General features: G+C 39.7%; 1 protein-coding gene across 1 annotated transcript in view; it reads right to left on the minus strand.

Annotated features, from left to right (window-relative positions):
* Nucleotides 1–15665, minus strand: part of LOC134536285 (5'-3' exoribonuclease 2 homolog) — an 80067-nt gene that overhangs the window by 31653 nt on the left and 32749 nt on the right. Inside the window, exons 15-18 of the mRNA XM_063376033.1 lie at nt 13976–14032; nt 13767–13835; nt 9792–9920; nt 9054–9181 (exon numbers count right to left, since the gene is read on the minus strand). Coding sequence (XP_063232103.1) covers nt 9054–9181; nt 9792–9920; nt 13767–13835; nt 13976–14032 — 383 coding nt within the window. The remainder of the gene's footprint in view (nt 1–9053; nt 9182–9791; nt 9921–13766; nt 13836–13975; nt 14033–15665) is intronic.

Here is a 15665-nt window from a genome sequence, read left to right on the forward strand (position 1 = left end):
TTCATCGATTTATAAGTAGGGACCGGAAAAATGAGAAACACCCTACCGAAGCTTTATCGAATCGCAGGCTGCTACGTTGGGACGTCTCACAAGACAGCAGCCAATGAGTGCCGAGTGCACGTATAACTGTGGAGTTCATCCCACAGGTCGCTAGCCATGACTCGATAGCGCGAGCACACGGGAGTATCGGTATTCCGGCTGCTCGGCCGGCAGTGGAGTCCGGGCAGACACAGGATAACGAGGTAAAGGTGGGCAGGAGCCGCACAATGGCGGCGAGGCAAGACGTGCTCGAGGGCCGACCGCGGCTAACGACGGCCACGGGGCGGGCGCCGGCGACTAATAACAATTGTCCTCAGCCCCGGCGCGGGGGGCAAGACAAGCCCCTGGCGCGTGCGGGGAGGGGCGCGAAACAAAACGGCCGTGAGTCAAAGCTTAATGAGCAGGAGGGGAGGTTCCAGCCCTCGCACGCTCCGCGGAGAATTAATTACTGCGTGGGCCGCACCCCGCGCGCCCGCACCCCCCTGTGGCGGGGCGACTGAACTGCTGCTCCTTGGAAGGACAGCCCTTCAGGATTTTTCTGACAGTGGTGTTTTTGAAAGGTTGTCTGAATTGTTGCCCCTTGGAAGGGCATCCCATCAGGATTTTTCTGACAGTGGTAAAGTGACCTGACCTAACCTAAACTAACTTAACTAACCACTGTCAGAAAAATCCTGAAGGGCTGCCCTTCCAAGGGGCAACGATTCAGCTCCCCCCCCCCCCCCTGGGGCGGGTGGCGCGGACCAGAGTTCACTAAGACAAAGGGAATCTTTACAGCATTAGCTGTTTAGTGAATTTTAACAAGATGACCATGATTTTTTTTTCCAAATAATTCTTTGCCGAAAATCAGATGCAAAGCCGGGGTTTTGTATTTCTTAAAAGTCTTTTTTCGCTTTTATCGGAGCCGCTTCATTACATAGTTTAAAATTTCGCTCTGCAAATCTAATGATTCAGTAGTCGACACAACTGCTGCGGTAACGAATTCTAGCGGCGGGTGCGTAACTACGTATCATCTGCGTCAACAAATGTACTTGGAAACATAATTTTCTGTTTTTTCATCATGCTCGGCAGAATTTTAAGAATTCTAAGTTAAATTCTGTGTCCGAGTATTATAGGTAATATGCTAGTTACAGAGGTTAGGTGGCACATATCTCTGGCGAATACTGAAATAATAGCTCACATTCTTTTATTATGAACTGGGATCAATATTTCCATGTTTTAATGTCATTTCAACGGCTGCACACTTAAAAATTGATGCAAGTTACCAACAAGGATTAATTCTGGTAAACGACTCACTCCCTAAAGTGTTGCACTGACCGCAAACAAAGACTATAATTACACCAAACACCCGTGGCGCTCGAAACTAGCGCCTCACGACTTAATCCCTGGCCAATGAGATCCAAGTTAACTTGAAAAAAGATTGGTTGTCTGTAAAGTCGGTTTACGGACGATAGTTTAACGTGACGTCATAAAAAAAACAGTGATGAAATGATTACATACTTTTATGAATGAAAATGAATCATTTCTATTTTAATAATAAAAGAATACTTGAAATTATACTAGTAATCAGATTTTTAAACTGCAAGAATAATTAACCTTTATTGCAGAAATTGTTGTTGTAATAAGCAATGAAAACCACATTAACTTTTCACTTCACTTTATAACCAGTCGACGAAACAGTTCACGTGTAGATGTAAGTTGTGTGCTGCCGCTGTAATTCTTCTCCTCGGACGCATAGGCCAATCGAGTGGAAGAGAGATAGATGCGGCGCAAGAGTACAATGTGCGTAACGGGACACTTTTTCGTGCGTGCAGCCGGCGTTCAGCGATTTATTAGACGTCACGTCAATACGGAAAAAAAAATTCATGCACTAGCTTCTTTTTCCGTCTCAGCTGAATGAGTGGACATTCAGCATACGTGTGCGGGTGCGACCTGAACCTCAAGTCGTTTCCAGTGACGTGTAAAATAACGAAGTAACAAACGGACACAAACGTGTCTTGGCCAAGGAACTATTTAGTCGTCAGAAGCGTCACAAAGCCCGCCCGCGGTGTAATTGCGAGGTGCACTGCACTGCACGTGTTTCTGCTCGGGCGAGGCTGAGGCAGATACAGGCTGGCGACTGGCGACGCCTCATGCATTATGCACGTGACGACAGAGCTGCGTGCGCGCCCCTCAGAGCCACTTACACCACAAGTCCATCAGCCCGCGCTCATGAATATTGGAGCACCTGGCGGCGGCGCGCGGAACTACCACAGTAACCCCCCCCCCTTCCCCCTCAAGGTTATCTACTTTTGAAATGCTGTAAATTGTTGTAACTGGAAGGTTAGTTTAAGTAAGCGACATTACAAATACTTAAAAGGTGTTTTTCGGGACAGTAGTATCATTGAATATATTCAATGGTAGTATTGAAAAATACCATTTTCGAAGTTTTAATATATATATTTTTTTCCTTTCAGATGAGCACTTATTCTAGGAAGTTAACTATTTCATCACGTTTTACAGAATTATTTACGAAATAAATGATTTAAAAAAATTCAAGTTTGAAGTTAATTACGTTTCTCTGTTTAAAGTTGTATGATCCTTGTCCTTTTACTATCACTTTTAAATTTACGTCATTTATTCATAATCTTAATTTTGTTGTTTCGATTATGAATACACTGTTTTAACACAAATGTATGGAGTATAACCCCTCACGTGCGTCCTTCAGGCTGAGCCGCTAGGATCGCTGCAAGCGGCCGCCATGTTATAAGGCCCGAGTCTCCTGTAGGTTTCTACTACAATATGTGGTGGCGAGATGAAGACAGCAGCAGCCCGGGAACTGAAACTACCTGTTATAACCCAACCACCTCTACCCTCCACCAGAACCACGGCGATACCTACAAAGCTCGTGACTCGGCCTGCTGTTAGAGATGGCAGTGACGTAGCGACGCTGGTCCCAGACGCGGGGACTCGCACACGAGGCTGGGGGCGGATCCCGGGGAGACAAGTCGACTCCCCGAGATGAATCTCCTTAGTTCGTGTGAAGAGTGAACTCTCACATCTACAGGTTGTACACGAAAACCTTCAATAACATTTCCCACACTTTTCCCCAACTTTCCATTACCAAAATTACAAATTACACTGACTGATCTAAAAAAAAAAAATAATAATTTACCTATTATTCAATATTCTGAAAGTACGAAAATACAGCCTACACCATTTTCATAGCTGGTCAAGTTGGAACAAAACCTTGCATACATCATGTTATAGTATAATAACTATGCACTATTACAACAAGGGGGTACACGTGTTCCAAGCCAGGAACCACACAGCCCGTGCGACGGACGAGACGACTGCGTGTTAGTTGGCGGTCGCAGGGAAACACCCCAGTGAAAGTTAACGACAAGGTAATTAAGGACCCCCCCCCCCCCCCCCGTCGCTTACTTGAGCAACCATACGAATTCAGAGCTTCACAAATAAAAAAAAACCACGCGGATTTGAAAACTGCCGAAGCTGTCAGAGTGGAGTCTGGCTACGAAAAGCATTATAGAAATACGCTGTGGGCGGATGAGTTAGTTATTTTTACATATTTCGCTTTTACGCCGTATTTTTTATAAGAGTGAAAATGGCTGAAACAATTTCTTTTCTTTCAAGATAAGTTCCGGCACGCACCAGCCGGTGCAGATGATTGAAAGGCAGGCGGTTCCCACGGGGACTGCTAGTGGGGCGCCCCAGCGCGGCGGGGAACAGCAGCGGCGGTCAGGTGGAACCCCCCCCCCCCGGGCAGCCCACCACTTCTTCCTCTCCGCTGGACGCGCAAATCGTAAATCGTTTTGTTGTGGTTTGAACCCGCGGCTTGGTTCCTTCTGCTTGCGGCCGGCCCTTGTTGCAGCGTGGCTCCTGTGCGGGTCGCCTATCATCTCAGGAGTGACCATTACACTGTCACCGAGACAACTGTCGTAATGCCAGTCCCTTCAGTGCTTTCAAGGGTGTTTCCAAGCGCGGCTCCAGAGGAGGGGCGCAGGGGGGCGACAGCCCCTTCCGAGCCCAACTTTTACTTCTTATTTCTTTGTAGGGAATATTAATGTTAACTTAAATACTTTCGTTAATGTGCTGAACTCTTCTTTCAATCAAAAATTTGTACGAAAATTAAATTTCAGTATTTGAGACCATATATTTTGTGAATATCCCAAGGGCAATGTCATGATTATTAACTGCATCCTCCTGTGTGTGAGAGCTCTGCCCGTGAGGTCTTCCTGGAGCCGCCATTGGGTGTTTCACGCATACAGACGTGTCCTGAAAACACAGCCTTATGATACACAACAACTCACCCGCTCCAGCGTATCCTGACCTCCGGAGCAATGGCGCCCACTGTGGTCATGCTCACACTCCCGGCTATGGACAAGTTTGTAAAATATCAGCGAACACAGTATGTTGCTGTGTGAGAAGCCACTACTACTGTCAATGAGTTTGCTGTTTTGAATACACGTGTTCAAATTTTAATTCTTTCTTTATCTAACACCCCCCCCCCCCCCCAAAAAAAAAATAAATAAAATCCTGTATCCGCTACTGCTGGCTTGTTAATATTACAACATTTAATTGAATACCATTGTTATTTATCATACTTTTAGTAGTCTTTTAATAATTTTGCTTTTGTTGATTTTTCTCTAAGGTCATAAAATAGTGCCTATTTACAAAATTATTACATTTCACATGAGAAACTATTTGTAGCTGTCGGTCACTAATTAATAACAAGGCATTTCTTCAAATTATGTGCTATGCTCGAAAATAGCTTTAAATTTAAAATTACACTATATAAATATTTGTTTGACAAAAATGGTTGAAACCAAGATGGTGTCTTTCAGTTATGTCTCCTTAAAAGTAAGAATTGAATATTATCAGATGATGCTCTCCATAAAATAAAACAAGAAAATGCTTCCTTTACAAAAGACAATGTTTCAGATGCACTAATAAATATTTTCAATACATTATAATATTGTACTTTATGGCATATATTTGGCAAACTGAACAAAGGAAGCACTATGGCTGAAAATGTGCAGACAAAGTACATGCACACTGCTAACTAAGGATCACACACTATTAACCAATTTTTGGATAGATATTAGTTTTGGTCTCTGTAAATGGTATCAGCCAACTTAATAGGTTCTTAAACCCAGCGAAAAATCTGATTATCAAAATCTTTACTTTCGATGATATACACATGAATGTACAACTTAAATTTCTACCTTTGCTTTGTAAGTTACTATATGTGCATGTTTTTTGTTGGAATTTGAAACAAACGTGTTAAAATATTATTTTATATTAAACTATGTTAATCCTGGTAAAATACAGCAAAAAAAAAAATATTTAATGATTATTTTAGTTACTACAGTGTTCAATCAAATATAACCTACAAATGGCGACGTTACTTTACCTGGAAGTACAGGAGAAGTATGCAGATTCACTTGCTTGTTACGTGCACATCACTGCTGGGTACAAGCACGCACAAGTATGATTGGACAAGGGCCTTGGGAAGACGGACGGGCGATGAAGGTAATACCAGCCAAGACCGGAAGATGAAGGGAACGAACATGTTGGAATCACGCTGGGGGATGCAGATGTGGGAACGAGACCCACCACACTGCATTATGGGCCACAGACCTGCCCACGCCAAGGGGCTGTTCACACATGCTTCTCCCTCCCTGAATACATTTTAAATATACGTCGATTCCACATCAAAGCGGTACAAGCAAAAACTGGCATTGTACCAAGTTTATTTACAAAATTGTTTTAAAATTTTGTATTAGTAACAAAATAAAAACGTCAACAAACCAACTCAAAAATTCTTTTTTAATGTAACTAGGAGTAGGCAGATATTATTGCTAACAGGAGTTTCATTAGCTCGCCTCCTCCAATGTGCTGTGAACATGAACTGGACTGCTGACTGTATTCAATCCACACCTGGGACCGTGCCAATGACACGCCTCAAACAGGTGACCTGGTAGAGTACAAATAATTAAACTACTTTTCCTGACATACTGCCAAACTTACTGGGCACTTACCACTAAGTAAATCCTGCATTTGAAAATCAATTTCCTTGTCGATCGAAGACCTCCGGTGTAAATAGTGATAACCAAAATCACAGTGTCTGGCTGCAATGATGTTAGGTAATGTTCAAGAATATCTCTGATAGAAAATTTTTTTTATGAAGCTTTGTTCTTTATATTTTCCAAGAACGTTTATACTCTAAACTTGAGTTCAGAAATAGAAAACTTCAAAAAGGTCAGAGCAAGGTGCTCCCTTCTTCTGGGTCCGGCCTTCGTAGCAGCCTTGGGTGGCTTCCGCCACACACACCACTAATTGTGTCGGACAGGTGCGACAAGACATCACTTCCTCCTCGGCTTTCACAACTCCCGAAAAGACAGGTCACAGAAACTCTTCAATCCGAAAAGCTCACAAAACTAGACTTTTCCATGGCGAAAATACAGTTAGTAATTATTTGTATAAAAAAAAATTGTACCTAATCCAAATTGAAGCTAGCTGCTTATTCATTGAATGATAAAAAAAAAAAAACTTACCAAATTGACATTTTTTTAAAACTCCAGTGGAAATATAATAACACAAACTGTAAGCACACAGTTATCCAAATAGTGCCAGCACTCTTGAAGAGTAGAATGTGTCAACACTTTATTTTGACACGAGTACACACATTTATCTGAAGAGAGTGTTTACAACAAATGTTAGTTTAGATAGAAATACTGAAGTGTTCACATTTGTTATATTCTCTACAGCAAATAACTAAACCATAAAAAATTGAATAAGAGATAAGTTTGAAGGATACGTGGGAGTTCTGTTTACAAAACAAGCTCATGCCAGGGTTCACCCAACCATTCAACAGAAACTCGGACGCCTTCAGCACCTCTCTGCCACAACTGGCCAAATGCACATCTCGACTAGTATCTACTACAAAATTGTTCCTACATATTGATTAAACTACTTTCAGCTCTAAACATATGGCCACTTATTTTTATTGCTATTATTTTCAAATACATACTAATTGTGTCAAGATTACGTCATCTCCCCAAGAGTAATTATAATTTCTCCTGTAACAGGCTGAACTTGATGACTTTACGATTTTTAACATTTTTTATTAATAAAACATTCAAAATAACAGAAGCACCCTAAAAGTGTAAATATGTGTAGCCAAGGATAGATGCAATATGCACATTAAAATATTTCAATACTAGACCAATTTTTTTTACTAATTTTTTATCTTTAAAATTTTTTTGCTAAAGAGAAGATCCAAAGTCAATTTTTACAAATAAATGTAATATTTTTAACAGAATAGAAGTAAAAATGCCATATACAACAAAACATCTTATGTATGCTTAGTTTACGGCTCGGTAAACTCTAACCACACGAAATTAACGTAAGGAACTTAATAAGCACACACTGATCTACAAACATTTTCAGGAAACTCATAACGTTTGTAAATAAAACTTTTTTTCCAATTTCTCTAAATGTTGTGCCACAGTGCGTGCAGGGAAATGCTACCACCGGCCACACGGCCCGGGCGATGCTTCTGCTGAAGAGGTATGATGTCCAACGCAGGTGTGGAAATATAAATAAATCAGCTGGAAGACAAGCGAGCCGCGGGAGCCAGGGAGCGGAGGGGGCGCGACCAGGTCACTAATTGTCACGGGGACCGGTTGCCATGGCGACGGCACGCAGCCCGCCAGCCTAATGAGCGCTGGTTAAAAACAAGCGCCAGCTGACGTCGGGCAACGTAGCCAACCACCGCCCGGCACACGCATCTACAACACTCCTCACTCCTCATGCCTCACTCCTCATGCCTCACTCCTCACTCCTCACGCCTCACCTCACGTGTGTATCGGGAAACCACAAAGACAAGTTCTTCAATTAGGGAATGTGCAAAAACACAATTTACTTTGCAAGTTCATTACTTGGAATAAAAAGAAAATGCAAAAGTTCAAGAAGGTAGTATTGGTAATAATAAATAAAATGGTAATGCATTAACATTTTCATGTAATCATACAATGTTCTAGGGTACGTTGTAACTTAACAACAAACATATCCATGAAGACACAGTATCTGGATTAACATCAAGGCGTAAGTAAACTAATTTAATGATATCTCAAAAGATATAAAAAAAATTGAAACCATCAAAGATAAAATTAAAAACCTCCTTTAAATTTAATTTTAGTTTTTTTTTAAAATAACTTATTCAAAAGTAAAAGTTGGGAATTTAAAATTTTTCATTTCATTTTTTAAAATTTTGCTTTTTTTTTCTACTTTGACTTGGTTTATTTATACTGAAAACGTTTCTGATAAGTAATAAGGCAATAAAAAACAGAATGGAAAACAGCTAAAATGTTAAGCCTAGTAACAGTAGAATGTCTAGTAAAACAAAACATAGAAAATATTTAAAGTGGTTTCATACTTAGGGTTCACTACATGGTTGTCAAACCTTAAAATAAAGAATGAAATAAATATGTATAAATGTTTAGATAAACATATCAAGTAATTGATCTAAATAATTAATTACAAAACCTTATTTTTTTCCACAAATGGTTTTAAAGATACTTAATTCTTTTGATATAAATTTTTATTATTTTTTAACAGTGGGATTATGTGTGCAATAACAAGCAAAAAACAAAATATAACCTGACTACTAGGGTCATAACTCAGAAGGTGAGTGAGTTTTTTTTTTATTTGGCTTGTTAATGCCTCACTGTTATACACTAAGATAATCATGAGAGGAAGGGCGGGGGGCTACAAACCAAACCTAACCTAATTTTACAATAAAAATGCCCCACAACTTATCCAGGATTCGAACTCCGAGTTTCTCACACCAAAGTTGTCGCTTCACTAAACTGTGCTACGGAGGTCAGACACAATGAGAGAAAAAAGGACACTAATATCATATAAAAGAAGGAAACTTATGCGGTACCCACAATGGTAAAGGTTTATTTAAACAACATTCCCCATGGCTTGCAGACGTCGCATTGCGTACTCACCCGTCCAAGACTGCTGATTGCCCATCATCAGTTGCTGGACCATTAGCGCCCCGTTGAGTGCAGACACATTGCCCATCATGGGCGGCACGTTGCTGTACTGGCCCACACCTGCCGCTTGCTGGTGGTGGCTAAAATAACAACACATGAGCTCATTTAACACCCTCACGTCATCAACCACTTACCCATTCCCCAGGCCCCAGCGTTTATCATCTTCAAGTGCCAAAATTCAAAACCAAAAAATTCATCATTTTTTTTATTAAGTAACAAACAGTCAAAAAATTTGTCAGAGACCTAATTTAACTAATAAAGATTTTTTCTGTATGCACCATGTTATATTTTCAAACAAAGAATATGTGTAAAGTGCAAATATATAGCACTCACTTCACTCAAAAATCTGTAAACACCCATAATTGTATACTGGTATAATTAAAACAGAGTTAGTTAGGAGCTTGAACCGCCTACCACCGGCAGTAATGGTCAGTTTCAAATGTAACTTTACGAGAAACCACTCGACATTCAAGAATAGTTTTTAAATGAAATTTGTTCATTGGAAGAAATAGGCAAGCATTTGTCACATTTACATAAAAAATAGTTCCAACCACTGAAAATAAAAAAAATTAAAAAATTGGCTGTGTAGCTTGGCAGAAAACATGAAGCAACGAATAGGCATTTATCGTACGCGGAACAAACTTTGCAAAAGGCTGCTTCCCGCAGTCAGGATGTCTGGCAGTTGCTCACCCCAGCATCCTGTGGCCTGCGTCTCCTAGAGACGCTCGCTTGTTGGCGGGAGACATGCCGATCTGCGGACGCCAGTTCCTGTTCTGCTGCGGACTCAGGTCCCCGGGCTTCAGCACCCGCGGGGGGTTCCTGCAGCACCGAGGCAAGCAACAACGGCCCTAATGGGCGTGTGGCTGTAGTTCTACATCAGCTCACCAACTGCTGTCGTCTGTGTACCGGCGAGTAACTTAAAAGCTATTATATGGATATTAACACTCAGATTGAGTTTCATGGATGTGCACAACAGACAAGACAACAAGAACTGTTAAAAATACAAATAAAATATAAAAAGAAATAAAAATCACAAAGGACAAAACAATGGACAAACACAATGATATTAACAGTATTGAAAGGAAAATATACAGTAAACTCCCGGTATACCGCGCCCCGATAGATCGCGGAATCGGGTATATCGCGGGTCAAACCATGTCCCCCAATCAGAAATGAATAATAATAATAATAATAATAATAATAATAATAATAATAACACAGTAGAACCTCGTTGATTCGTGATGGTTGGGACCGAGATAATCACGGATTACAGAATTTCACGGACTAGCGATTAAAAGCCCGGAAGGTCTTGTCAAGCTTCTTAGACACCAGCGTGCAGCTGGGTTAAGGCCAAGGTCATGTGACGTAACATCTCCCGAGGCTTACTGCGCCTTGGCAGCAGATGGATAAAAAATGGTAAACTCTCCATTATTCGTGTTAATTGGGACCCGCCGATGCCCGGATAATTAAAATCCTGTAAAAAAAAAAGTAATAAACCCGGATAATCCATTCACGGTAAGGGCCGTCTTCGAATTAGTCTCGGCTTAAAAAAATACGGCACTGCCTAGCCATTAGTTCACGGTCATTTACAACAGCCGAAGAGAGAAAGATAAGATCGTGCTGAACTTGCACACATAAATTTTGGGTAGCCCCCCCCCCCCCCCCCTCATCCCACTTCGTCCAGCCGAATGCCAGCCAGACACGTCACTCGTCAGGCGCCTGCCGTGCGTTGGCGGGTGGAAACAAACAAAGGGAGACGGGAAGCAGAAGTCAGGACATCCCCCTCAAGTTTAAAGAGTGACAAATGTGACAGCTGAAAGGAGGACGACACAAAGGGTCGGTACAAACAGAGTTGCAGAGTTTGGCGGCCCATGCGAAGGCTTGCTGTGTTTGCCGGCCGCCGGCCCGCGTGACGTTAATTTTAAGCGCTGACAATTTTTACTTCTTTTTTTTTTCTGCACTTTTAAATCGTCCCGGATTATCCGATTCCCGAATTAGCGCGTCACGGATTAACGAGGTGCTACTGTAATAATAATGCAATAAATGGTTGACAGCCGATTAGGATAATTTTGCGTTGTAACTCACAATCTAAGCATCGGGCAGAAAAAAGCCTAGGCGTAGAAAATGTCCGCAGTGAAATTCTAAACAAGATATATCCGTACATTATTCCTCTATCTTGTAGTGTTTTCAAATTATGGTCCAATCCAGCCCAGTGTTATTTTCTGAAACACTAGTTCTTAACATTTTTTTAACCCACAAATAAAGCATCGGACAGGGGACCCGATAAAGCCCACCGTCCAGCGACATTATCCAGCGTGACTCGGCTGGGGATTGATGTTGGATTGATGTTGGATAGTCTTGGTTGACGGCAAGCGCTGGGAGGGGAGAGGCGAGCAGAGAATATGCGACCAAGACACCCGTGTAGACGGGAGGAGTGGAATATAAGCGCCAGTGATGAGAGGGGCGATTAAGCCGAAAGGGGGGAAGTCTGGTGACCTTGAGTAGTTTACTCATTTCCGTCTGCACACTTCTCGTGTTCACGTGTGTTGACAAGCGGAGACATATAAATGTTTTGTTACAATTGAACCTACAGACGTAATATTATTCGTTGTATTATACACGTTCATCTTTTTACTTTGGTATAATGTTTTAACATTAAATAGTAAAGTAAATCAGCTAGCGTATTTTTAATCTTTGCCGAGGAATTCCGAGTGGTCCAATACTTACGTGAACCATACTGTACCACTTTTGCCGTGAGGTAGTAAACAAGCCCCGGATATGTTTATGTGTAGCGGCCTCCCGACCTTTAACCAGAGGCTGGGGAATATAACACTTGCCGATCCGAGCCACACACACTCAGCAACTCGACACAGCGTTTGATGGAATAAGTAAAGACAACGTTTAACAGACTTTTTAATACGGCGCCACTGATTGCGCTAAAATTATTTTGGCGAAATTTTTGTATCCCACATGTGACCATTTATAATTTACTGTAAGCATGGATAACAAAGTTTAACCACTTTACACGATAGACTATTCTTTATTTTATATTGTACGAATGCTAGAATCGTTTTTCACGTATCTGCTGCATACTTCTGCAAAAGACACGCTATCTGTAAGTACGTAAATCTAGAATTTTTATTTTGTCAATCGAACTCGGTACTTTGCGATTCATATTCGGTTTGAAGTATTACTATGGCCTTTCTATTTAGAAGACTTTGACCACAGAATCGTGTGTAACCGCACACACTGCACTTACTTTGTTACGGACACTCAGACGAAGCAGATACTGTGGCTGACACCACGAGACTGGCAGCAGCTTGTGTGCCGCACGTGTGTATGGCGGCGTGTGGCGCGCTCGTAGGCCGTGCGACAAACTGTGCGCGGCATGCGGGGAAAAAAAAATCAACATTTAATATTTATCTTGAAAATTTATTATTTTTATTTTTTCACCCGCGTTTAGTGAAAACTGCGGATGCAAAGTCCGCACAAAGGCGGGCCGTCTATACTGTGCGTGCTTGCCGACCTATTAGAACACAGGCGGTGTTTTATTCCTTTTGACCTTGGTCACATCGAAACATCGCGGTTATGCAACAACGCGGGTAAAAGTTATGTCCCCCGACAACCGCGTTAAATAGGGAGTGTACTGTACTATAATTTGCAAGGAACATTTATGTAACAATCAATTGTAATATTAGTATTTGTAATGATCCAAATAGATTATTGAAGTTCGTAAGAGTAATTTTTTTTTGTAAGAGAATTTTTTATTGTTTGTTTTGAGAACCTCAAGTTGATTAAAATGGTTATTAGTTTGTATAACTTATCGTTATTTCTATTCAAGGTACAAAAAGTTGAAGTCAGACGGCTGTGAAATGTAGGGACTCTTAAACCAGTATTATCTAGCATGTATTTACAATTAACTTTGGAATTATAACAATTTTTTTACAAAAACATGATAAATAAATTGGAGCTTCGAGGAGCTTTAGTATTAATGGGCGTGCCTCGTCTGATATATTTATGCTAGTGACGTGTGACGGCAAGTGTGATGCTCACTGGTGCTTCTAGCGCAATACTGAGTCTAAGTGCAAAAATATATAGTTTTAAAACAAAAAAAAATGCAAACAGAACCACCCAAATGTCCTCAGCGTATCTTAAATGCTTTTCGTAAACAGATACTGCACTGATATTTCGGGCAGTTTTTAAATCAATAGTATTTTCACACCATATGTAAGCCAGGGAATGGTGGGGCCCATTCTTCCACTATTCCTTTCTCTCTCATACACACTCTCCATCCTAATTTTTTACTTTATCCATCTCACTCTTTTGCTTACGGTACAGCTTTAGAATTCGATTTAAATTTAAATGTCGAACAAGTGTTGGACCAATACATATATTTAAACCAATCTCCTTGGTTACAAATTCTTCCTAGGTGAAAAAAACTGATTGCACCCAAACTCTAATGCACTAAGTAACCTCTTCCAGAGGTTACTTACACCCCTTTTCTAGAATAAATATTAACACACAAATAAAAGAAAAAAACAAACAAAAAAAAGCATAACTTGACCCCAGCACTCTTAATAGAACTTACATACTAACAAATAAATACAAACCTAGTGAATTCCATCACTTATATATATTTTTCATTGTCTGTTTAAAAATACTTACACTGCTCCATCAAGTCTCTTAGCTGGAAATACGAAGGAGTCATCATACTTTGGATCCCTGAAGCGAATGCTAAAATAAAAAGCAAAGCTTTGTTTAGCAAAATTTGAAACATATAATCATCCAAATTAATATATATTGAGTTTCCAAATTATGAGTTAAATTGGAAATAATTCATATAATTTGTACATAAGTAAATTGTTAATACCTACCAACGAACACTGTTCTCATAAATTATTGGAAGGCCCATAACTGGTGATGAAAGAGAACTAGAAAAAGAAAATCAAAACAATGAGGGAGTGCATATCACACATTTCTTTACAATGAATAGAAAATACCAAACTAGCAGAAATACACACTGAGATTTCATAGCAAACTGTTAAAACAAAACTTTTCTTTGCAAGAATATATATGATTTTATCAGTTAAGAGATAAGTAGGAATGTTACATGTACTTCAATCCTCTTGATGAGTCTACAGAGTAAGTGTCTCAACCAACTATCAAATTTCTATTACCTAATGGAAAAATGAAGTTGCGTACAATTTTACTTACAACATTTATATTTTCTAACAGGTGTGACTAATTTGTAGAGTCAGGAAAGAAGAAGAAGAAGAAGAAGAAGAAGAAGAAGAAGAAGAAGAAGAAGAAGAAGAAGAAGAAGCTGAATTGCTGATGTCACGCAAATGTTTGGTAGTAAGTAAATATCAAAATATATTCATTACATTCATTATAGATTCTAATAAGAAATTTTCTTAGTAAATGTAAAAATATCAGAACTTTTTGAACTAAATGAATATTTGAGTACCTAACAAAAAGTCATTCCTTTTATATGAATTGACTGTACTAGCTTTGAATCCATTACTTTTTTTTCTCAAATAAATAACAGGCAAGGGTCTAATACACTTTTCCTCAAATATGAATCTCAAAGTCAACCACTAAAAGTGTGCCTCAAATTCAAATTGATTTCAAGAGACAGCAATAAAAATTATATAAGCAAAAACACATAAATTAAAGCTTTAAAAAAATACTCAATCATTCAAATATTTTTTTTAAATAAAAAAAGAATGTCAAAAATGTTTCCTGAAGTGTTAAACAAAAATTCCCAGAGCATTGTGGCTATTGGTAGATGTAAACATATATTTGATAGTCTCTGTAGAACTAAATAACACAATCCTCGTAAACCACACACGAGCTAGTGTTTAAATTTCTGAATTCCTCTTGCTCAAAGTTTTATCTTTCAATATTTACTTCAAGTACTTTTGAACAGTAAAGGTTTTATGTATTTATAAGGATTAGACTAACCCATCCATAGAAAAAAAACTGAATACAAGTAAACTAACAATTTCCATTTCCTGAAATCAAGCATCATTGAAAACATGTCCTAAAACATAAAATAAGTGAATTAAGGATGACACTGAACATAACACGACTTCAAAAGTAAGGAGGCATTGCAACGCATGCCGGGCATTAGCTAGTATAATGTAAAAATATAAAAATTCACGCTATCTAACTGTGTAGCAATCTTGTATGCAGGAATCAGAAGATTTTCATTAACGAATATTTTAAATGAAATTTTTAAACATGATAAGCACAGACCGGAAAAATTTGCGGGTTTGATGACCTCCAATATAGACTCCAATATCCTCTACACACTCGGGCAAATGCCAACTGTTCATTGGCTGTTGACTTGTGAGTTGTCTCGACTGGGTGGCTTGTGATTCGACACTTCTATTGAGTCAGGGTCTCTAATTGGCCCTCAGTCCTCCAGATTAACAGTAAACCAATGACAGAAGCAGCACTAAGGTATAATTATTTGAATTTTAGCATAACACGAAATGAACCCGCAAATTTTTCAGGCCTCTAATGATAAGGAACATCAGTCAAGCACAATTCACAATTGGA

The sequence above is a fragment of the Bacillus rossius genome, chromosome 10, assembly GCF_032445375.1.
Source record: "Bacillus rossius redtenbacheri isolate Brsri chromosome 10, Brsri_v3, whole genome shotgun sequence".
In the NCBI taxonomy this organism is placed as follows: Eukaryota; Metazoa; Arthropoda; class Insecta; order Phasmatodea; family Bacillidae; genus Bacillus; species Bacillus rossius.